The sequence below is a fragment of the Erinaceus europaeus genome, chromosome 10 (assembly GCF_950295315.1).
Source record: "Erinaceus europaeus chromosome 10, mEriEur2.1, whole genome shotgun sequence".
NCBI lineage: Eukaryota > Metazoa > Chordata > Mammalia > Eulipotyphla > Erinaceidae > Erinaceus > Erinaceus europaeus.
This window is the reverse complement of record NC_080171.1, coordinates 31716101-31739665: the sequence shown is the minus strand read 5'-3', so window position 1 is coordinate 31739665 and position 23565 is coordinate 31716101. Positions and strand designations below refer to the sequence as shown.

Sequence of the window (23565 nt, the reverse complement as noted above, 5' to 3'; positions counted from 1 at the left end):
TATCACCATTACTATTGAACATAGTGTTGGAAGTTCTTGCCATAGCAATCAGGCAGGAGCAAGGAATTAAAGGCATACAGATTGGAAGAGAAGAAGTCAAACTCTCCTTATTTGCAGATGACATGATAGTATACATGGAAAAACCTAAGGAATCCAGCAAGAAGCTTTTGGAAATCATCAGGAAATACAATAAGGTGCCAGGCTATAAAATTAACATTCAAAAGTCAGTGGCATTCCTCTATGCAAACACTAAGTTAGAAGAACTTGAAATCCAGAAATCAATTCCTTTTACTATAGCAACAAAAACAATAAAATATCTAGGACTAAATCTAACCAAAGAAGTGAAAGACTTGTATACTGAAAACTATGAGTCACAACTCAAATAAATTGAAAAAGACACAAAGAAGTGGAAAGATATTCCATGTTCATGGGTTGGAAGAATTAACATCATCAAAATGAATATACTACCAAGAGCCATATACAAATTTAATGCTATCCCTATCAAGATCCCAAGCACATTTTTTAGGAGAATAGAACAAATGCTACAAATGTTTATCTGGAACCAGAAAAGACCTAGAATTGCCAGAACAATCTTGAGAAAAAAGAACAGAATCGGAGGCATCACACTCCCAGATCTCAAATTGTATTATAGGGCTATTGTCATCAAAACTGCTTGGTACTGGAACATGAAGAGACACACTGACCAGTTGAATAGAATTGAGAGCCCAGGAGTGAGTCCCCACACCTATGGACATCTAATCTTTGACAAAGGGGCTCAGACTATTAAATGGGGAAAGCAGAGTCTCTTCAACAAATGGTGTTGGAAAAAAATGGGTTGAAACATGCAGAAGAATGAAACTGAATCACTATATTTCACCAAATGCAAAAGTAAATTCCAAGTGAATCAAGGACTTGGATGTTAGACCACAAACTATCAGATACTTAGAGGAAAATATTGGCAGAACTCTTTTCCGCATAAATTTTAAAGACATTTTCAATTAAACGAATCCAATTACAAAGAAGACTAAGGCATGTATAAACCTATGGGACTACATCAAATTAAAAAGCTTCTTCACAGCAAAAGAAACCACTACCCAAACCAAGAGACCCCTCACAGAATGGGAGAAGATCTTTACATGCCATACATCAGATAAGAGTTTAATAACCAACATATATAAAGAGCTTGCCAAACTCAACAACAAGACAACAAATAACCCCATCCAAAAATGGGGGGAGGACATGGACAGAATATTCACCACAGAAGAGATCCAAAAGGCGAGAAACACATGAAAAAATGCTCTAAGTCTCTGACTGTCAGAGAAATGCAAATAAAGACAACAACAAGATACCACTTCACTCCTGTGAGAATGTCATACATCAGAAAAGGTAACAGCAACAAATGTTGGAGAGGGTGTGGGGTCAAAGGAACCCTCCTACACTGCTGGTGGGAATGTAAATTGGTCCAGCCTCTGTGGAGAACAGTCTGGAGAACTCTCAGAAGGCTAGAAATGGACCTACCCTATGACCCTGCAATTTCTCTCCTGGGGATATATCCTAAGGAACCCAACACATCCATCCAAAAAGACCTGTGTACACATATGTTCTTGGCAGCACAATTTGTAATAGCCAAAACCTGGAAGCAACCCAGGTGTCCAACAACAGATGAGTGGCTGAGCAAGTTGTGGTATATATACACAATGGAATACTACTCAGCTGTAAAAAATGGTGACTTCACCGTTTTCAGCCGATCTTGGATGGGCCTTGAAAAAATCATGTTGAGTGAAATAAATCAGAAACAGAAGGATGAATATGGGGTGATCTCACTCTCAGGCAGAAGTTGAAAAACAATCAGAAACGAAAACTCAAGTAGAACCTGAAATGGAATTGGCGTATTGCACCAAAGTGAAAGACTCTGGGGTGGGTGGGTAGGGAGAATACAGGTCCATGAAGGATGATAGATGACATAGTGGGGATTGTATTGTTAAATGGGAAACTGGGGAATGTTATGCATGTACAAACTATTGTATTTACTGTTGAATGTTAAGCATTAATTCCCCAATAAAGAAATAAATCAAAAAAAAAGTCTGACATCAAGGGCAAGGTAGCTCAATGCGATGAACAGAGGATTTTGTATGTCTGAAGGCCCAAAGGTTCCAGGCACCACCACATATGAGAAATGAGCATAGCTTTGTGGTTTATTCCCTAAAATTAAACAACAAATCAATCTTTTTTTAAAAAAAAAATCTGACATCAAAGCAAGATAGCTCACTTGAATAGTATGCTTGCTTCCCTTGTCATGGGTATGACCAGGTATGAGCCTGGCTCTCACTACACTGGTAGGAGTTTCAATGCTGGTATGGGCTTTCCATCTGAAAGTAAGTCTGGAGCAGTAAGTGGAAAATAAAATAAAATAAAATAAAATAAGCAGACTATCTAGAGTCATTTTTCCAAGAAAACAGAGTGACCAACAGGTAGATGAAAAGGCATCCAACATCACTAGTCACGAAGAGCATGAAAATCAAAACTATTTTGATTTACTGCAATGTAAATTGATGTTGTCACTAAATAACATATGGGAAAATCTCTATTAGCAGAGGCTCCTCCAAAAAGAAAAAGATGACAAGTAATTCAATTTCTGGATATCTAGCCAAAGAAAACAATAAACCTGAAATGGCATATGCACTCCCGTGTATACACACTGCACCATTATTTATAACAGCTAAAATATGAAGACATCTTAAGAGCCCACCACAGTATGAAGGGATATATACACTCACACATATGTGGAATAGTTTACAGCCATTAAAATGGAAACCCCTGGCAGAAGAATTACAGTTCGAATCCCTGGCTTCTCACATGGAGCGGGGTTGCTTCACAGGCCGTGAAGCAGGTCTGCAGATATCTATCTTTCTCTTCCCCTCTGTCTCCCCTCCCCTCTCAATTTCTCTCTGTCCTATCCAAAAACAACAACAATAGCAATGACAACAATAATAACAAGGGCAACAATAAGGACAACAAAGTGGGGGAAAATGGCCTCCAGAAGCAGTGGATTCGTAGTGCAGGCACTGAGCCCCAGCAATAACTCTGGAGGCCAAAAAAAAAAAAAAAAAGGAAACCCTGTCATTCATAACAATGTGTATGAACTTCAAGAGCATGATGCTAAGTAAAGCAAGCCAGAGAAAGGCAAGTAGTTTAAGCTCACATAGCAAAGAGGCTGGTGGTCACCAGAATTAGGGGTAGCAGACATGAACAAAGGAAATCAAAGGTACAAACTGGGGGAGGAAGCTAGCATAGTAGTTATGCAAAAGAATTTTATGCTTTCTTTGGAGTAGGACACCAAAGTAAGTCTCTGGGTGGAAGGTTAGGGTAGATGTTCTGCTTCAAGGGGGCGGAGGGGGACACAGACCTTTGGTGGTGGGAATGGTGTTAATATATTAACTTATAGTCTCATAATAGTCTTCTATTAACTTATAGTCTCATAAATCACTATTTAATCAATATGGGGAGGGAATGGATTGAATGCCTCTAACTTTTTGATGCATAGAACATAGCTCTGAGTATATGTTCCTTCACTTTAAGCATTTAAAACTTCAAACTGGTGGGGCCAGATGGTGACACACCTGGTTGAGCACACATGTTACAGTGCACAAGGACCCAGTTCGAGACTGAGCAGTATTGCAGGTGTCTCTCTGTCTCTCCTCTATCACCCCCTTCCCTGTTGATTCCTGGCTGTCTCTATCCAGTAAATAAAAAAATAAATATAATTAAATAATTTTAAAAAAGAAAATCTAAAAATAAATAAAACTTAAAGAAAAACAACAAAGCTTCAAATTGGTAATCAGACTGAATCTTAACAGTGGGCTCAAATTGTTAATACATTTCTTTTTAAAAAAATATTTATTTATTCCTTGTTTTATTGCTGTAGTTATTATTGTTGTTGATATTGATGGATATTGACATTGTTGGATAGGTCAGAGAAAAATGGAGAGAGAAGAGGAAGACAGAGAAGGGGAGAGAAAGACAGACACCTGCAGACTTGCTTCACCACCAATGTAGCGACTCCCCTGCAGGTGGGGAGCCGGGGACTTGAACTGGGATCCTTACACTGGTCCTTGCACTTAGCACCGCATGTGCTTAACCCGCTGTGCTATCGCCTGACTCCCTGTTAAAACATTTCTAATAACGCCATGTTCTTTGAAATATTAAATCTAAAAGCTTATGCCAGGGAGAACAGAAATAACTGCTGGTGTTCCTTTATAAGATACAGCTATATGTAAATAGCATAAAAGGACATAAATTATGGTGAGGTCTTGTATGATACAGCAAATGCTAACAAAGGGAATTTCAAAGTTAACCCAATTGCCAAATAATTTGGTTATAGCAATAACTATCTATTGCCTTCTTAGACCCTAAGACAGCAGGAACCTTCCCCTTTCTCTATAAAGCCCGTATTTCTCCTAGGCCTGGAATCTCTAAAATGGGGTTCACTTTCCTGCATGCTTCTTGCAATTTATACCAATTGATGCTGCATCTGCTGATCCCAACCTAATTGATGCAATCAGTACCACCTTGGCGTGTTACACTTCGGACTGGTGTCCAGGGACGTCAGGTGTGGAATGTTAACCCTTCAGATTCATTATTCTGGTTCCAGAGGATACTGGCTGCGAGCATGGATCAACTTGCTAACGTCCATGATCATCTGCAGGGAAGCCATTACAGAAGCCAAACATTCCACCTTCTGCACCCTGTAATGATCCTGGACCCATACTCCCAGAGGGATAAAGAATAGGGAAGCTGGGAGTCAGGCAATGGCGCAGCGGTTTAAGCACATATGGCGCAAAGAGTAAGGACCGACATAAGGATCCTAGTTCAAGCCCCCGGCTCCCCACCTGCAGGGGCGTCGCTTCACAGGCAGTGAAGCAGGTCTGCAAGTGTCTTCCCCCTCTCTGTCTTCTCTTCCTCTCTCCATTTCTCTCTGTCCTATCCAACGATGATGACATCAATAACAATAATAACTACTATAATAAAACAACAAGGGCAACAAAAGGGAATAAATATTTAAAAAAAAGAATGTCAAAGAATAAGGAATCTATCAAAGAAGGGATTGGATATGGAGTTCTGGGGGTGGGAACTGTGTGGAAATGTACCCCTTATAGTCTTGTCAATATTTCCAGTTTATAAATAAAAATTTAAAAAGAGAGCGGGAGAATTTTATGCTTTCCAAAGCTAACCTTGTCCACAAAGTAAGGACAAGAGACCGGCATACTCTGATGATGGCTCTTTTGGTCACTACCAGGCCACCCCATCATCCAGGGCCCCAGACAGGGCATCATGGGATTCCCATATAGATATGATGAGCCTAGACCTCTAATAGATCCCTAGCTATGACCATGGAAGGTAAGCTCAGACTGACAAGGACTCAGAGGTTACACAGGCTCCTGTGCTAAAGATGAATAGATATGAGCCTTAGATCAGTCATACCATTTCCTTAGGCAATACCTTTAACCCACTGCATGTTAGCCGCTAGGCTCAGGCAAAAGTTAGTAAAGTCATGTGCCCCTTAGATTATACCTAAAATAGATGTACTAGGTTTTTCCAAAATGGAGAACCCAGGTCTCATCTGCTACAGTCTTACCTTTAGATTCCTGATTATTAAACAATTTGTTCTGCATTACATCTTAATGCTGTTCAGCCATCAAACTGCAGATGCTACCTGACCTAACCTCTCCAGAACCCTGTCCCATTAGGGAAAGATAGAAACAGGAGTGGATCAACCTGCCCACGCCCATGTCCAGCAGAGAAGCAATTACAAAAGTAAGACCTTTCACCTTCAGCACCTCTTAATGATCCTGAGTCCATGCTCACAGAGGGATAAAGAATTGGAAAGCTTCTAATGGAGGGATTGGGATACAGAATTCTGGTGGTGGGAATTATACCGCTCTTATCCTATGGTCTTATGATTATTAAATCAATAAAATAAATACATTTTTTAAAAAGAATTTTATGCTTGAGACTCAGGTCCTAGGTTCAACCCTTGCCACCACCATAAACCAGAGATGTGCAGTGCAGGGTTCCCAGGCCAGTAGGAAAGAAACTACAGAGGAAGGGACAAATGAATCACAGTATAATATTATCACTCATCTATCAATTGGCAAAAGGGTGCATAAAAGGATAAAGCAGAATGGTTCAATGCCAACAAGTTACGGGTGTTACCATAACGCCAACCTGACTTCCCTAGGCAAAAAACCTCACTAATGTGTCCTGGAACCCCATCTGTCCATGTCCAGCAGAGAAGCAATTACAGAAGCCAGACCTTCCACCTTCTACTCCCCATAAAGATCTTTGGTCCATACTCCCAGAGGGATAAGTAGGGAACCTTCCAATGGAGGGGATTGGATACAAACTCTGGTGATGGCAATTTTATGGAATTGTACCCCTTATCCCACGATCTTGTGAATGACTATTAAACCACTAATAAAAAAATTTTTTAAAAGTACAAACTTCCAACAATATATGACGACTTCCAAGTAGTGGGGATGCCATGCACATCATCATGGTGATTGTTAGCTAACAACAATGTGGTGCGTATAACAAAACTGCTGAGTAGTTCTCATAAAAAGAAAGTAAATCAGGGGTTGGGGAGACAATGTTAATGTTTATACAAAAGATTTTCATGCTGGAGGCTCTGAGATCCCAGGTTCAATCCCCAGCGCTACCATAAGCCAGAGATAGTGCTCTGCTCTTTATCTCTGTATTTCTCTCTCATTAAAATTAAACAAAGCATTAAAGACAAAATGAGTTCTTCTGAACAAAAATTGATATTTGTTTTTAGCTTAGTCATATAGGACAAGTGTTTTAAGCATATAAAATCAAGAATTCAGTCAACAGTATTTATACACCTTTCCCATTATTTGGGAGCTACTCTCTTCCCTGATCCAGCTTTCTAGCCCTTTTTCCAGCCATGCCATCATCTCCCAGACAATAACCTGGGTCCACATGACTATCAGATGCAGGCTCAGGCAAAAATTAATAAAGTCATGGGCCCTTTGGAATACACCTAAAATAGACCTACTAGATTTTTCCAAAATGGAATATTCATCTGCAATATTCCAGCCTTTAGGTTCATGATTAATCAACAATTGGTATGGCTTTATATGTTAACTCTTTTTCAGCTACCAGGTTCTAGATGCTAACATGATGCCAACCAGACTTCCCTAGGCAGATGACTCCACCAATATGTCCTGGAGCCCCGCTTCCCCAGTGCCCTGCCCCACTAAGGAAAGAGAAAGAGAGGCTGGGAGTATGGATCGACTTGTCAACACCCATGTTCAGTGGGGAAGCAATTACAGAAGCCAGACCGTCCACCTCATAATGACCCTGGGTCCATACTCACAGAGGAATAAAGAATAGGAAAGTTATTAGGGGAGAGGATGGGATATGGAGCTCTGGTGCTAGGAATCTTATCCTATGGTCTTGTCAGTGTTTCCATTTTATTAATAAATGCATTTAAAAAATTAAATAACAATTAAAAGCATGTAATTTTTTAACCAAATGAACAGAAAAATTCAACATACTTGTCTCATAATATCTGGATTATTCAGCATATGGCTAATTTCTGGGTTTCTCTGTATCAACTGCTGCATTTGTGGATTGGCCATAATTAACTGCCTCATCAGATCAGGATTTGAGAGCATACTTTGAACAAAGGGATTCTCCATGATCTGGACCATCATTTCAGGATTGGACATAAGTTGCCGTTGCATCTGACTTTGTAGTTCAGAGAAGTTGGAAGTATTCAAACCCAAGCTACTCAGACCTGCAAGTCCTGCAATGCCACTTCCTAAAAGAAAAAAGGAGGACACACAAATGGAAGCTATCAATTCTATGCTAAATCATGAGATGCACAAATGTTAGCTATAGTAACAGTGCACTACAGAAAACCATTTTAAAGCAAATTTAACTCATAAAAATAGCTAAATACTGTTTGTTTTCTTTAATACAAAAATATATTAATAATACCATTGTCCCTGGCTCTTTGCACAGAGCTCCCAAATATCTCAGAAATTCCTGAAATAACACGTTATTTCTTTCTTTCTTATTTATTTAATGTGGGGAGTCCAAACCCAGAACCCTTATTTTTGATAGAACAGAGACCGAGAAATTGAGAGCAGGGGCCAGGTGGTGGTGCACCTGGTTGAACACACATATTACAGCGCACAAGGTAATGCATAAGTTCTACCAGTCAGTTCCTAAAGACATAATTTGGGCAAATCAGGTATATACACACTACATGTCTTTCATTAAGAAATGTGTCCCTATAGGGGCTGGGTGCACTAGGTTAAGCACACACATTAAAATGTGCAAGAACCTGGGCTCAAGCTCCCGGGTCCAGATCTGCAGGGCAAAGCATCACAAGTGGTGAAGCAGGGGTGCAGGTTTCTCTCTCTCTCTCTCTCCCCCACTCCCGCCATCCCCGTCCCTTCCTCTCAATTTCTGGCTGTCTCTATCCAATAAGAAGGAAGGAAGGAAGGAAGGAAGGAAGGAAGGAAGGAAGGAAGGAAGGAAGGAAGGAAGGGAGGGAGGGAGGGAGGGAGGGAGGGAGGGAGGGAGGGAAAAAGGAAGGAGAGGGAGGGGATGGGGGAAAGGGGAGAGAGAGAGAGAGAGAGAGAAGGAGAGGGAAGGAAGGAAGGAAGGAAGGAAGGAAGGAAGGAAGGAAGGAAGGAAGGAAGGAAGGAAGGAAGGAGAGAGGGAGAGAGCAGTGCCCCTGTGGTCTAGGAGGTGGCACAGTGGATAAAGCACTGGACTCTTAAGCATGAGGTTCCAAGTTTAATCCCCAGCAGCATGTGTAATAATAGTGATGTCTGGTTCTTCCTCTCTCCTCCTATCCTTCTCATTAATAAATAAAACCTTTTTAAAAAGTGGAAGAAATGTGTCCTTTATTGACTATTTATTAGACATAAATGTAAGCTAACCAAACACATCTGTATTCCATACCATTTCCCTAGTATTTGCTCAAGTCTACATAACTCAAGAAGCTACATATATATATATTTGTTATTGTTGCTGTTAAAGTAACTTAACATTTAATTCTGCTCTTTTTATCCAAAACTACTTGGAGGAGAAAGAGTTCCCATCCCTATAAAAATTAGTAAAGACACTTACCTAAGCCAAAAATGTTGCCAGTAGTAGAACCAGATGTGGAGTTACTATTAGGAGTTGATGATGTGTTACCATTGCTTCCACCACTGGTATTTGTTTGCTGAGCTGAATGATCCTGAGACCTAAAGAAAATAATTAAAACATGGTATAAACAAAGGAGTTATTTCCAGAAGAACCTCTGAAATTCCAATGTAGAGAGCACACCTGGCTGAGCACACGTCCTGCAAGGAGCCGGGACTGAGCCCCTGGTCCCCACCTGCCAGAGGAAAGCTCTGCAAGTGGTGAAGCAGGGCAGCAGATGTCTCTTTCTCTCCCCATCACCCCCTTCCCTGTCGATTTCTGGCTGTGTCTATCCAATAAGTAAAAATTTTAAAAATTATTAAAAAGAGAGAAAATTGAAACACATGAATTTTAAGGGGGAAAAAATTATCAACCCACATCTCTGACCCTGGGAAAACTCACTCTGGTGGTCGCTGTTGGGATGGTGGGGACATAGAACTGTGGTGGTGAGAGTGGTGTAGAAATATACCCTTAGTATCTTATCTTGTGAATGACTATAAAAACAGAATCTCAGAAATTCTAATACTAGAAATAACTAGGCATTCAGAATAACCCAAAGGAAGTAATTTTGAAAATGTTGTGGCACTTGAAATTGTTGGTGAGTACATTTAGGATTATGTAAGTATGCAAAGCTATACTCCTTAAATTCGATGGTGATGCACTTGTCAATCTTTTTAACACTATATATCATGCAAAACACAACTGCCCCTAAAAGACAACCTATGTTATAATTATCAAAGGAATAAATGTGAAAGAAAAAAAAAAAAACTTGGTTAACTTAGATCCCACTAAAAACCTATGTCTATTTCCTAATGGCCAAATTCTATAAACCTAGTGCCAACTTGTATATAACAAATGATATTAACACCTGAGATGGAAGTTTAAGCTTGTCAGACAAAGAAAGGACTAAAAAACTGGAGAGAGGCACGAGACTGGCTCACTTAATGATGGCCATTTTGGTCAGCTCCAGGCCATCTCATCACCTGGGGTCCCAGTCAGGGAATCCTTGGATTCCCCCATAGATATACTATAGGTATCTCTAAGGAATCCCTCCGTTGCCATCACTGGTCACGTCTATCAGGAATGTCCTCATTAGCCCTTCTGTGGGCCTCTCTAGGATCGTCACTACAAATGAGCACCCCTTTCAAATGGAGACTGGGTCATTCTACTTGCCACTTGAGGACTTCTCCTGTAATGAGTGTAGCCTAAAATGTTCCCAGCTGTGACCATAGACTGTGAGCTCAGAGTGATAGGGTCCCAAGATTTTATAGGCTGTGCTAAACATATGAGCCCCATGAAAGAACAATGTGGTAAACTGGTTTTTTGGTTTTTGTTTTTCTTTTTTGTGTGTGTTGCTTTGTTTTAGTTTTAGTTTTCTCAAATTTGGGAGCCACTCTTTGCCATAACCCAGCTCTAAAGCTCTAATCTACTCTGACACTGTTCTCTCAGACAATAATATTTCTAGTCAATGTTCATATTAGGTATTAAGCTCAAGCAAAGATTACTAAAATCCTGGGCTCCTAGGAATATACCTAAAATAGACATCCTAGTTTCTTTCCACCCTAGGGTCTCTATTTTCATGTTTTAATCCTACTCTTTGGTTTCTGCTTATTGAACATTTTGTCCTGCTTTGTATCTTACTACTTTTCAGTCACTAAGCTGCAGATGCTACTACAATCCCATCCTGACCTCCCTGAGCAGACAGAGGACCTTACCAACGTGTCCCAGAACCTCACCTCTCCAGAACCCTACCCAAAGACAGAAACAGGCTGGAGGTGTGGATTGACCAGCCAATACCCAAAGTCCAGTGGCAGCCAATACCCAAAGTCCAGTGGAGAAGCAATTACAGAAGCCAGGGCTCTGCCTTCTGCACCCCAGAAAGAAATTGGGGTTTGTACTCCCAGATGGGGGAAATGCTAGGGCTAAAGATGGCCAGATGGCTCTAAACCATACTGCTGCTGGGACCAGAACGTTTGTGACCAGAAACTTTTGTTTTTGCCCCATCACTGAGAGGGAAAAGAACTTGGAGAAGACCTGAGGATGTTAAATACCTGTTTTGTGTTTTGATGACAAGGTGAACTGTAAGTCCATCATGAATTCCATGTTGACTTAAGGTATCTTGATCTTTTAAGATTTTTCCAGCAAATATCAACACAAGTTGGTCAGTATGTGATTTGAAACGCTTAGAGATTTCTTCCTTGAACTAAATTAAGATAAAAACAAAAATATGTATTATGAAAGTTTATATAGCATCATCTAGTCTAGTCTTAAAAATACAAAAACACATCTTTTTCTGTGGCAGTTACTTGATCTTAGTGGGAAATGAGCATTACCTCTTCACTCATCTCTAATTCAAAGCTTTTATTACAAAGCTCTTATTTTAGGTAGCCTACATTTCACAAAGCTAAACACAGCTCAGAGCAGTTTAGGAAAGGTCTTCCAGTGCAAATTAAGACTAGAAAATACATAATCAGAATCTGAAGAAGGATTTTTCCAGGGGAAATAATAAAATGCAAAAACAGGAGAAGACATATTATGTGATAAAGTTTATTCTCATACTATATCAGTGTTCCTCAAACCATTATCAGAATTCAAGATCCAAACCAGAAAACCTCAGGTGGGCCAAGTAGTTTGTATTAACAGATTCCAAATTCAGAAAAAATGCTATCTTATTGGGTCTCAAAAAATTAAGGCACCAAGGTGACAGTGTTTTAGAAATGAATGCCAGGGGATGGGAGAGGTTGGAAAGATAATAAAAAGATTTTTTTTCTCAAGGAGCAGGGAAGGGGAGGTACAGAAAAAGAGAAACACAATAGGTCAGATGAGGTGAAAATGAGGTACATGGAGATGGACAGATTTACTCACAGCCTTTCAATTTTCCACTGAAATAATAGTAAAGCATTTATAAAAAATGCATTTATGGAAATATAACCCACACATCATACAATATGTAAAGCCTTAATATACAATTCAATGGGTTTTAGTAAATTTTTAGTAAATTCACATATACTATCACCAAAGGCAACTTTCCATAATCCTTTAAACTACTAGGTTGTCAGAAAAGTCATGATGTATTTTTGAACAATACTTCATGACTTTTCCGATAACCAAGTATGACCAACAACCTATCTCTTAAAACCAATAATCTGCTTCCTGTCTCCACATATTTCCCTATTCTGGACATTCCATAAATACAACCATATCAAGGAGCAAGGTGGTGGTAGTACACCAGGTTGAACACAGATATGTTACTTTTGCAAGGACCTGGCTTCAAGTCCCTGTTCACCAACTGTGTGTGTGTTTGTGTGGACAACAGGACGGACACTTCTCAAGCAGTGCAACAGTGCCTCAGGTCAGGATCTCCCCTCCACTGTCCCCCTTTCTGCCCCTTGATTTTTTTCTCTATCCAGTAAATAAATACAAATATGTATATACGTAAAATACCACAATCCTATAATAAGTACTCTGTGTATTATCACTTAGCATGTTTTCAAGATTCATCTATATAATAGCACATACCAATACCTGGGTTCCTTTTTATGGACAAATTAACATTCCACTGTGTAGCTATAATGTTAACCTTTATCTTTTCATCAGCTACTGAACATTTAAAATGTTACCACATATCAGCTTTTAGGAATAATGCTACTCTAAACCTTTGTGTAAGTTTTTGCATCGATACATGATTTCATTTCTCTTGGGTATATATACTTAAAAAGTATTGGATCACATGGGGACTGTGTGAACACTTAACAGTGTTATCTTAAGTACCACCATTCTGCGCCCCCACAGTGTGTAAGGGTCCTGATCACTGAATGTCCTTACCAATATTTGCTGCTATCTGACTTTTTATTATACCCATATCCCAGTGGGTGTGAAGTCATTTTGCTTTGAATTCCCTGACAGCTATATGCTCAGTATCTTTTCATTTGTATATCTTCTTTGAAACACTGTTTATTCAGATCATTTAACCATTTTTTTTTATTTATTTAAGAAAGGAGACATTAACAAAATCATAGGATGGGGGGGGTACAACTCCACACAATTCCCACCACCCAATCTCCATATCCCATCCCCTCCCCAATAGCTTTCCCATTCTCTATCCCTCTAGGAGCATGGACCCAGGGTCGTTGTGGGTTGCACTTTAACCATTTTTTAAATTGGATTATCTTTTTGATACTGGATTATAAAAATCTCTATTACATATTCCTGAAGTAAATGACTTTCTTTTTAAAGTATTTATCCCCTTTTGTTGTCCTTGTTGTTTTATTGTAGTTGTTGTTGTTGTTGGATAGGACAGAGAGAAATGGAGAGATGGGGAAGATAGAAGGGGGAAACAGACACCTGCAGACCTGAACCGGGATCCTTACACTGGTCCATGAGCTTGAGCCACCTTCACTTAACCCACTGCTTTACCACCCGACTCTCTAGTAAATGACTTTCATACCTGAGACTTTTGAGCTCCTAAGCTTAACCCCCCCATCACCACCATAAACCAGAGCAGGACAGTGCTCTGGCTTAATAATAAAAAACAAATAAAAGTCTTCCTATTTCCAGAATTTTGGTAGTAGGTGTGATGTAAAACTAAATCTCTGTAACCTTAAAATCTCTTAATAAGGGGGGCTGGGTGGTAGCGCAGCAGGTTAAGCGCATATGTAACAAATACAAGGGCAACAAAATAGGGAAAATAGCCTCCAGGAGCAGAGGATTCATAGTGCAGGCACTGAGCCCCAGCAATAACCTGGAAGCAAATAAATAAATAAATCTCTTAACAAAAATCACTGATTAAAAAAAAGAGGCAAGGCGGTGGCACACTTGGTTGAGTGCACAAGGACCTGGCCCCAACCTGCTGGGGGATGCTTCACAAGTGATGTAGCAGTGCTGCAGGGATCTCTTACCACCACCCCCCACCTCCCATTTCCCTCTGGATTTCTCTGTCCCTATTCAATAAATACTAGATAAATAATATCTTTAAAATATATACATTATCAGGTGGCACAAAGCGCAAGGACTGGCATAAGGATCTCGGTTCAAGCCCCCAGCTACCCACCTGCTGGGGTTGCTTCAAAGCAACCTGAAGCAGGTCTGCAGGTATCTGTCGTTCTCTCCCCTCTTTCCATCTATCTTTGTCTCTCTTCCTCTCTTGATTTTTCTCTGTCCTATCCAACAACAGCAATGACAACCATAATAATAACAACAACAAGCAGCATAACAAAATGGGAAAAATGGCCTCCAGGAGCAGTGGATTCGTAGTATAGGCAAACAGCCCCAGCAATAATCCTGGAGGCAATAAATAAATAAATAAATAAATACTATGGGAGGGTGGGAGCACATAACTTTGGTGGGGGGTGAAGTGTGGAATTTTACGCTGTAATTTTACAACCTTATAAACCACAAATAAATATTTAAAAAAAAAACCAAATTAAGTGAAACAAAATACTTTTACATCTATTTCCAAAAATGCTACCAAGATAAAATTGAGAGTTACAAAGTAATCCTAAACAGGTACCTTTATAACATTAAAAAAAAAAAAAAAAAAAAAAACCAGAGCACTACCAGCTCTGGCTTATGGTGGTGCCAGTGACTAAACGGGGGACTTTTGGAGCCTTAGGCATTAAACTCTTTTTTTCTTAAATATTTTAAAAAATATTTATTTCCTTTTTGTTGCCTGTTTGTTGTTGTAGTAGTTATTATTGTTGTTGTTGTTGATGTCATTGTTGGATAGGACAGAGAGAAATGGAGAGAGGAGGGCAAGACAGAGAAGGAGAAAAACAGACACCTGCAGACCTGCTTCACCGCCTGTGAAGCAACTCCCCTGCAGGTGGGGAGCCAGGGGCTCAAACGGGGACCTTACGCCGGTCCTTGTGCTTTGCCTGCTGCACTACCTGCTGCACTACCGCCTGACCCCCAGGCATGAAACTCTTATGCTATCTATCCTTGCCCCATAAGATGTTAAAACAACTGACTGCAACATAGTCAAATGACATGACTAGTCTAATCTAGTACTAAAGATATCAATCAAATCTGTCAAGGTTAGGGGCTGATAGGGCTCAAACACTTGGTATTTAGAAAATGTGAGATAAAAAAAAAAATGACAACAGTGTCAAAGATAGAAACAGAAATTCTCAATAAAGCTTTCAGGAAGCCACTTACAGTCTAAGATATATAACATATAGTTATGTTTCACATCTCCCAACTCTGTGGTTACTTTTCTGGGAAGCAAAGTACCTTAACATGTACACTAGAATCAAATCTGAGAAGTAGGAATGGGGAGGGGGGAAGGAAGAGGTAGGTAGACTTTCAGTTTCACTTCTCTTTAAAAAAAAAAGTGAAAAGAATTAAAGTACAATACCAAAAACATATGGTTAGAAGACTGGCAATATAATCCACTTGGCTAGTGAGCTTTCTGTGTGGCGCACATAGTATTCCAGATAGTTTCAGTGTTGTGGTGGTCTTTCCCTCTGTGTCTATCTTAAAAAAAAAAGTCATCCTAGAACAGTGAAACCCCAGAGACAACAATAGCAAAAAAAAGATCAGTAGTTCCCACTGGAGGCTGGGTTTTTTGTTTTTAATCCACCCTGGGTACACTTGGAAATGTCTGGCATTTCACTGGCAGTTAGTAGGTAAAATCTAAAGACACTGCTAAACATCCCACAATGCACAGGGTGATTCCAACACCAAAGAATGATCCAATTCAAAATGGCAGTAGTGTAGTGATGAGGTTAGGAAACTCTGCTCTAAAATGGGCAGATAAGCAGTCCCTAGATAAGCAATATTCACTGTTTCAAGGCTAACTTGGTAGATATGCAAATCCAAACAAGCCAAATCAGAAACCACAGCAATCTATGATTTAACAAGTCCTGGAGGGGGTAGGTAGCATAATAGTTATGCAAAGAGACTTTCATGCCTGAGGCTCTAAAGTCCCAAGTTCAATCCTCCACACCACCATAAACCAGAGCTAAGTAACGCTCTGAGGAAAAAAAAAAAGTCTGTGTGCTTCGGGAGGTGGCACAGTGGATAAAGCTGGACTCTCCAGCATGAGGTTCCGAGTTTGATCCCCAGCAGCACATGTACCAGAGTGATGTCTGGTTCTCTCTCCTTTCTCATAAATAAATAAATTTTTTTAAAAGTCCCCAAGATGATTCTGATGCACACTAAAGTTTAAAAAATACAGCGTGCTCTAAATACATGAGTGATAAAGGAATATATTAAGTAACATCAAAAAGACAGTAAAAACATAAAAGGACAGTCACCAAAAAAGTCTTAAAACTCCTAAACAAATAAATTATTAAGGGAGAAAGAGAAGAAACCAAAAAATGAAAATGAAATTACTAAAAGACATGTAAGACTCACCAAGACAGGCCACAAACTGGGTCATAAAACAAAAGCTGAAAATTCAAAATCATAAAAAATTTATCTTTTATAATAACCAACAAACATCTACAACAAGAAACTATGTGGAAAATCCCTAGGTTAGACAAAATACTTTTTTTAAAAAAAAAATTTATATTTATTTATTCCCTTTTGTTGCCCTTGTTTTATTGTTCTTATAGTTATTATTGTTGTTATTGATGTCATTGTTGTTGAATAGGACAGAGAGAAATGGAGAGAGGAGGGGGAAGAGAGAGAGGGGGAGAGAAAGACAGACACCTGCAGACCTGCTTCAACGCCTGTGAAGCGACTCCCCCTACAAGTGGGGATCTGGGGCTCGAACTGGGATCCTTATGCTGGTCCTTGTGCTTGGTGCCATGTGCGGTTAACCCGCTGCACTACCACCCGACTCCCGACATAATACTTCTAAATAATTAACTAGTAAAAGAAGAAACCTTCAGAAGTTAGAAAATATTTTCAACTAAGAGAAAATTAAAGTAACATGTCAAAAGTTCTAAGATACACCTAATTAGGAGAAATTACAGTAGTAAAGGCTCAAAGGTAGCAAACCAGTAATCTAAAACTCATTTCTTTTAAACCTGAAGGGGGAGTAATAAAGTCCAAATAAAGAATTAAAAGCTAAAGTGGAGGGGCTGGAGACACAGCATAATGGTTATGCAAAAGACTTTCATGCCTTAGGGTCTGAGGTCCTGGATTCAATTCCCAGCACCACCATAAACCAGAGGTGAGTAGTGCTCTGGTCTCTTTCTCCTCCCCTTCCCCCCAAAAAAGTTTTTTTTTTAATTTATTTTCCCTTTTGTTGCTCTTGTTTTTCATTGTTGTAGTTATTACTGTTGTTGTTATAGATGTTGTCATTGTTAGATAGAACAGAGAAATGGAGAGAGGAGGGGAAGACAGAGAGGGGGAGAGAAAGACAAGACACCTGCAGACCTGCCTCACCGCCTGTGAAGTGACTCCCCTGCAGGTAGGGTGCCGGGGGCTGGTTATGCTGGTCCTTGCGCTTTGCGCCACCTGCACTTAACCCGCTGCACTACTGCCCGACTCCCTAGAAACCTTTTTTTAATAAGATTTTTTCCTTTTTTTTAACTTTTATTTATTTATTATTGGATAGAGACAGAAATTGAGAGGGGAGGGAGACAGAGAGGGAGAGAGACACAGAGACACCTACAGCTCTACTTCACCACTTGTTAAGCTTTCCCACTGCAGGTGGGGACCAGGGGCTTGAACCCAAGGCCTTGCACATTGTAGTGTGTGCACTTAACCAGGTGCGCTACCACCTTGCCCCTAGAAACCTTTTTCTAAAAAAAGCAAAAGTAAAGTAGAAGTCAACAAAATCAAGTCAAAAAGTAGACAGCATAATGGTTATGCAGAGTGACTCTTGTGCCTGAGGCTCCAAAATCCCAGGTTCAATGCCCACCCCACCAACAACCACCGAGAAACCAGAGCTGAGCAGTGCTCGGATATAAAAATAATAATAAATAAAAAGTCATAAATTATTAATACCAAGAACATCATAAAGGGAATACCTACAGATCTTACAAAGACAATAAGGGAAAATACAAATTTAACTGATGAATCAGAACAATTTTTTGCAAGATTCAAGCTAGCAAAACTCACCCACTCTCTTCAGGCAGAAGATGAAACACTGTCTCAATTTCATGAGATAGCATTACCCTAACCAGAAAAGTACAGTAAAATCACAAAGCAATGCCTCCCTTCATTAAAACAAATACAGAAATCTTCCACAAAATACTGACAAATCAAATTCAGCAACATAGAAACAAGGTAATTTTATGTGTTCAAGTAAAGTTTATTTTGGAAATATAAAACCAAGCAAAAATCAATGTGATAATTCACTATATTAACAGATAAAACAAAAATCCACACAATTTAGTCAGTCAGTAGTAAGAAAGCATATTTTATTTACCAGAGCACTGCTCAGCTATGGCTTATGGTGGTTCTAGGGATTGAACCTGGACCTCTAGAGGATCTGGCTTAAAAGTCTTTTGTATAATTACTATGCTATCTCCCCAGTCCAGAAAACATTTTTAAAAATTCATTAACAAAACTCTCAAGCAAATCAGGGATATAATGAAAATTACTTGATAAAATATATATACAGTTAACATCTGTAAAATTACATATATAAACTATATGGATATAGTTTATATATACTTTTTAAAAACCTGTAATTAACATACTTAATGGTGAGCAAATGAATGTTTTCCCTCTAAGGTCAGGAACAAAGCAAAGATGTCCACTCTCATCACTCCTATTCAACATTGCATAATACATCCTAAACAAAGCAGAAATAAGAAGCGTGTCAACCCCTGCAATATGAAAATGTTTGTTTGCTTCTCATTTTTGAAAATTAATTTAAAATGTTTATGTGTTTGAGACAGAGATAACACCAAAGCACTGCTCACTTCTGGATTACAGTGTTTCCAGGAATTGAAACAGCAGTTTTTGGGTCCTCAGATATCCAAGCTGGTGTTTCAACCAGCTATGAGAATCCTCCCCAGTGAAAAGAGTAATTTCCCAATAGAGAGACAAAACAGACTAGAAGGTTTTTTGCAAAAAAGATACATCTGGAGGCCACGGAATTGATAAGTGGTAGACAGGCAAAACATTAAAGGATACCTCACTAAAAATACACACACAAAAACTACGAAAAGATGTTCCATATCATATTCCACTTAGGAATGGAAATTTAAGAGAGACCACCACATACCTATCAGAATGGCAAAACAAGAGCCAGCAAGTCAGATCACCGGGATAGTGAGCCTGCTTGGTCCAGTCTAGTGCCACTACACTAGAAGCAGTTTTGGTGCTGTAGTGTCTTTCCCTGTCTCTCTATCTGAAAAAAGTCAACTCCAAGCAGTGAAATGCCAATGGTGAAAAAATAAAGTAAATAAACGTGACAAAATACAAACACCAAATTTTGGCAATGATATGGAGCAACAGCAACTCTCATTCACTGCTACTTGGCATGCATAACGGTAAGGCCATTTTGGAAGTATGGCAGTGGTTTTTTGTTTGTTTGTTTGTTTGTTTTACAAAATTAAGCATTGTCTTGCCGTTCAATACAACACACACTCACTGGTATTTACACAAAGAAGCTAAAAAGTCACTTCCACACAAAACCTGCAAACAGATGCATATAACAAGTTTCATTCATTAACTGCTTGTTCTTTGAGCCAAATGTTCTTCAGTAGTTAAATGGACATTGACAATAAAATATTCTTTTGGGACCCGGTGGTGGTGCACCTGGTTGAATGCACATGTTACAAGTGTAAGGACCTGGGTTCAAGGCTTCCAGTCACCCCCCAAAAATGACATTTTTAAAAATATTAAATAAAAATACTTTTAAAGTAAGCTATAAACCATAGAAAGATGTGAAGAAACCCCAAATGCATACTAACATACCAAAGAAATTAATCTGAAAAAGCTACATAATCTATGGGAACAGTAAAATTATCAGTAGTTGTTCAGGATTGGGGGAAAAGAGACAGAGTATGCCACTGCTTATTTGTCAGAAACCTACAGAGTACAAAAACCAAGAATCTCAAACTACAGACACCAGGAGATAATGTGTGTAGTGTAAGTCCATCCATTTCAATGAATGTACTGTGCTGAGGGTGATGCTGGTGGTAGGGGAAGCTGAGAAGGCAAGAAGAAAGGAGTGTAAGAACATCTTCATCTCCACACCATATGCAGTGAGTCTAAAACTGCTCAACAAAGTCCATTTCTTTTAAAGTTAAAATACAGAGTAACAAATACTATCATTCTGCTAAAAAAAAAAAAAAAAAAAGATTCTCATTAGCAAGTAAAATAACATACTATGCTTTGTGTACCATGATTTTAAAAATATTTTATTTATTTATTAATGAGAGGGATAGGAGGAGAGAGAGAAAGAACCAGACATCATTCTGGTACATGTGCTGCCAGGGATTGAATTCAGGACCTCATAGCTTTAGAGTCCAACACTTTATCCACTGTGTCACCTCCCAGACCACATGTACTATTATTTTAAAGGTTGTTGTCTTAGATACATGCTGAAATATTAAATGAGGAACAATAAAAAAAAAACTAATCCAAAAGAAATATCACTGAATAGACAGAAATCAAATAATCTTCCGGGGTGGGGGCTAGGGTGTGGGAGTTGGGGGGGGAATGATCAGAGGGCTCTGAACTCTCCAATTACCTGTAGAGAGAAGAGGAAAAAAGGAGGGACAGTTGGAAATAGTAATAAATGTATGTAGGTATGACTTAGAAAGGAACAGAAAGCAGGACCATGGGGAGGGGGAAGCAAATATATATAAATGAATATAGATAGTTACAGAAATGACAGTTCCTATCATTCCCTTGGGAGCACTACAACAATTTCCAATGGAAGGGATAGAGACACAGAACTCTGTGGGAAAAGTATGGAATTATACCCATTACCTCATAATTTTGTAAAACACCTTTAAATCATGAAAGGAAGGAAGGAGGAGAAATCAAATAGTATGAAGGTGGGTGAAGGAGATAGCATTATAGTTATGCAAAGAGACTCTCATGCCTAAGGCTCTGAAGTTCCACCTTCAATCCCCCAACCACCAAAAACCAGACTTGAGCAGTGATCTGGTAAATAAACATTTCAATTATGTTGTTATCAGATATGACATTTTTCCAAGTAAGCTACATTTAAAAAATTTAATTCAAACATATCAATTTAACAATGTCAAAGATTTTCAGGACAAAAAAAAAATGACATTTAGATCAGATATCCTTAAACTTTTTTTTTAAATATTTATTTATTCCCTTTTGTTGCCCCATTGGGTTGTTGGAAAAGTCTTGACAGATTTTTACATAGAAAAATACGTCCTGACTTTTACAACAATCTAATATCATGCACGGTAAGATAAATTAGAGGGAAGGGAGTCAGGTGGTAGCACAGCGGGTTAAGCGCACGTGGTGCAAAGCCCAAGGACCATCTTAAGGACACCCTCCCCCAACCTGCAGGGGAGTTGCCTCACAGGTGGTGAAGTAGGTCTACAGGTATCTGTTTTTCTCTCCCCGTCTTCCCCTCCTCTCTCCATTTCTCTCTGTCCTAAGAATGATGACATCAACAACAACTACAAAAATAAAAAACAAGGGCAACAAAAGGGGAAAGAAAGAATGAGTGAATGAATGAATTAGAGGGAAATATGTTCAGATTATACTTGTCCTAATTTTCCAAAATATTCTCAAACATTTGAACATTATTTGCATGTTTGTTTTAAGAACACTTTCTTTTACAACAAAAAAAAAGTCAAAGTACTAGAGTGCCACTCCCCAAAAGAGAATAATCTCCTTTTATTTACTCCTAGACTGCATACATTCTTATATTTTTGTCCTTAAATTGATGAACTTCCACCAACTCAACATGGAAGTACTGATAAAATGACACTATCAGGGAGTTAGTATTTCTTATAAATACTATGTTTCCTCCTCTAGTCTTACACAATCTAAAAGCAAGAGTTGGGAAATGTGATTTCATCTTTCTCAACAAATACACATATCAAAATTCTAATGTACCTCAAATAAATAATTTAATTATTTGAAGCCAGCACAGCAGAAGTCGGGGGCAGTGGCGAAGCGGGTTAATCACAAGTGGCACAAAGAGCAAGAACTGGCACAAGGATCCGTTTGAGCTCCCGTCTCTGCAACTGTAGGGGAGTCGCTTCACAGGCAGTGAAGCAGGTCTGCAGGTGTCTTTCTCTCCCCCTCTGTCTTGCCCTCCTCTCTCCATTTCTCTCTGTTCTATCTAACAACAACATCAATAACAACAATAAAAAAGGGCAACAAAAGGGAGAAAAACCCAGAAACCAGCACAGCATGTACACAGCATTCAACAGCCTCTCATTTTCTCATCATCCAAAATCAGGTGTTTCACATCAGTGAATTCCCTAGGTAATTAAAATCTCCCTTGTAAGAGCACCAAATTTGTTTCCACTCCACTGAATATAATTTAACAATTATATAATGCTGAGTCCTTTTTAAAAATCTGACTGGCAACTTTTGTCTTGATAGCCTATCTCCACCTTCCTCTAAAATTGCTAATTTTAATCTTTTGATTTTAATTTAAGGAAGAAAAATAAACACCCAGCACCACCATAAATCAGAGTTGATAAGGGCTCTGGTAAAATAATAATAATTTTAAACTATATAAAATAGAATACTGGAAGAAACTGAAACAGTATCATGAGATGAAAATAAGATTTAGCATATCATCTCTTATGATATGCAATCTCAGCTGCTAAAAGCCTACTTCTCGTACTCCTGGTTTTGATTGTTTTAAGAAAGTGAGGGGCTAGGCGGTGGTGCACCCAATTAAGCACGCACATCACCATGCAAAGGATCAGATTTCAAGCCCACAGTTCCCACCTACAGAGGGAAGCCTCACAAGTGAAGCAGTGGTACAGGTGTCTATTCTGTGCTATCAAAAAAAAAAAAAAATTTTTTTTAATTGAAACGTACACATTTAATGGCTAGGAAGGTCCAGGTTCAATTCCCTGCACCACCACCATAAACTAGAGCTGAGAGGTGCTCTGGTGAGGGGGAGAGAGAGAAAGAAGTACCTGAAAATGCTTGGGCACAATACTCACATTCATGCACTCAAATATTGCTAACCTAACTATGAAAGGATAAACAATGAACTTATAAACATTTGAAGTTAATGTGATTTTAGGTTAGTCCACATCTAAATAGCTTATCTCTGCTCCTTTTAAATATCCTCATGAAAAAGTATTTTGCAGGAGTCAGGCGGTAGCGCAGTGGGTTAAGGGCACATGGCGTGAAGTGCAAGGACCGGCATGAGGATCCCAGTTTGAGACCCTGGCTCCCCACCCGCCGCAGGGGAGTCGCTTCACAGGTGGTAAAGCAGGTCTGCCAGGTGTCCGTCTTTCTCTCCTCCTCCTCTTCTCTGTCTTC

At 39.2% G+C, this 23565-nt stretch overlaps 1 protein-coding gene across 2 annotated transcripts in view; it reads right to left on the bottom strand.

The window, feature by feature from the left end:
* UBQLN1 (ubiquilin 1) overlaps positions 1–23565 on the bottom strand; it is a 41525-nt gene that overhangs the window by 7971 nt on the left and 9989 nt on the right. For both annotated transcript variants that reach the window (XM_060199508.1, XM_060199509.1), the window contains exons 2-4: positions 11271–11422; positions 9163–9281; positions 7575–7840 (exon numbers count right to left, since the gene is read on the bottom strand). In XM_060199508.1, the coding sequence (XP_060055491.1) occupies positions 7575–7840; positions 9163–9281; positions 11271–11422 (537 nt within the window). The remainder of the gene's footprint in view (positions 1–7574; positions 7841–9162; positions 9282–11270; positions 11423–23565) is intronic.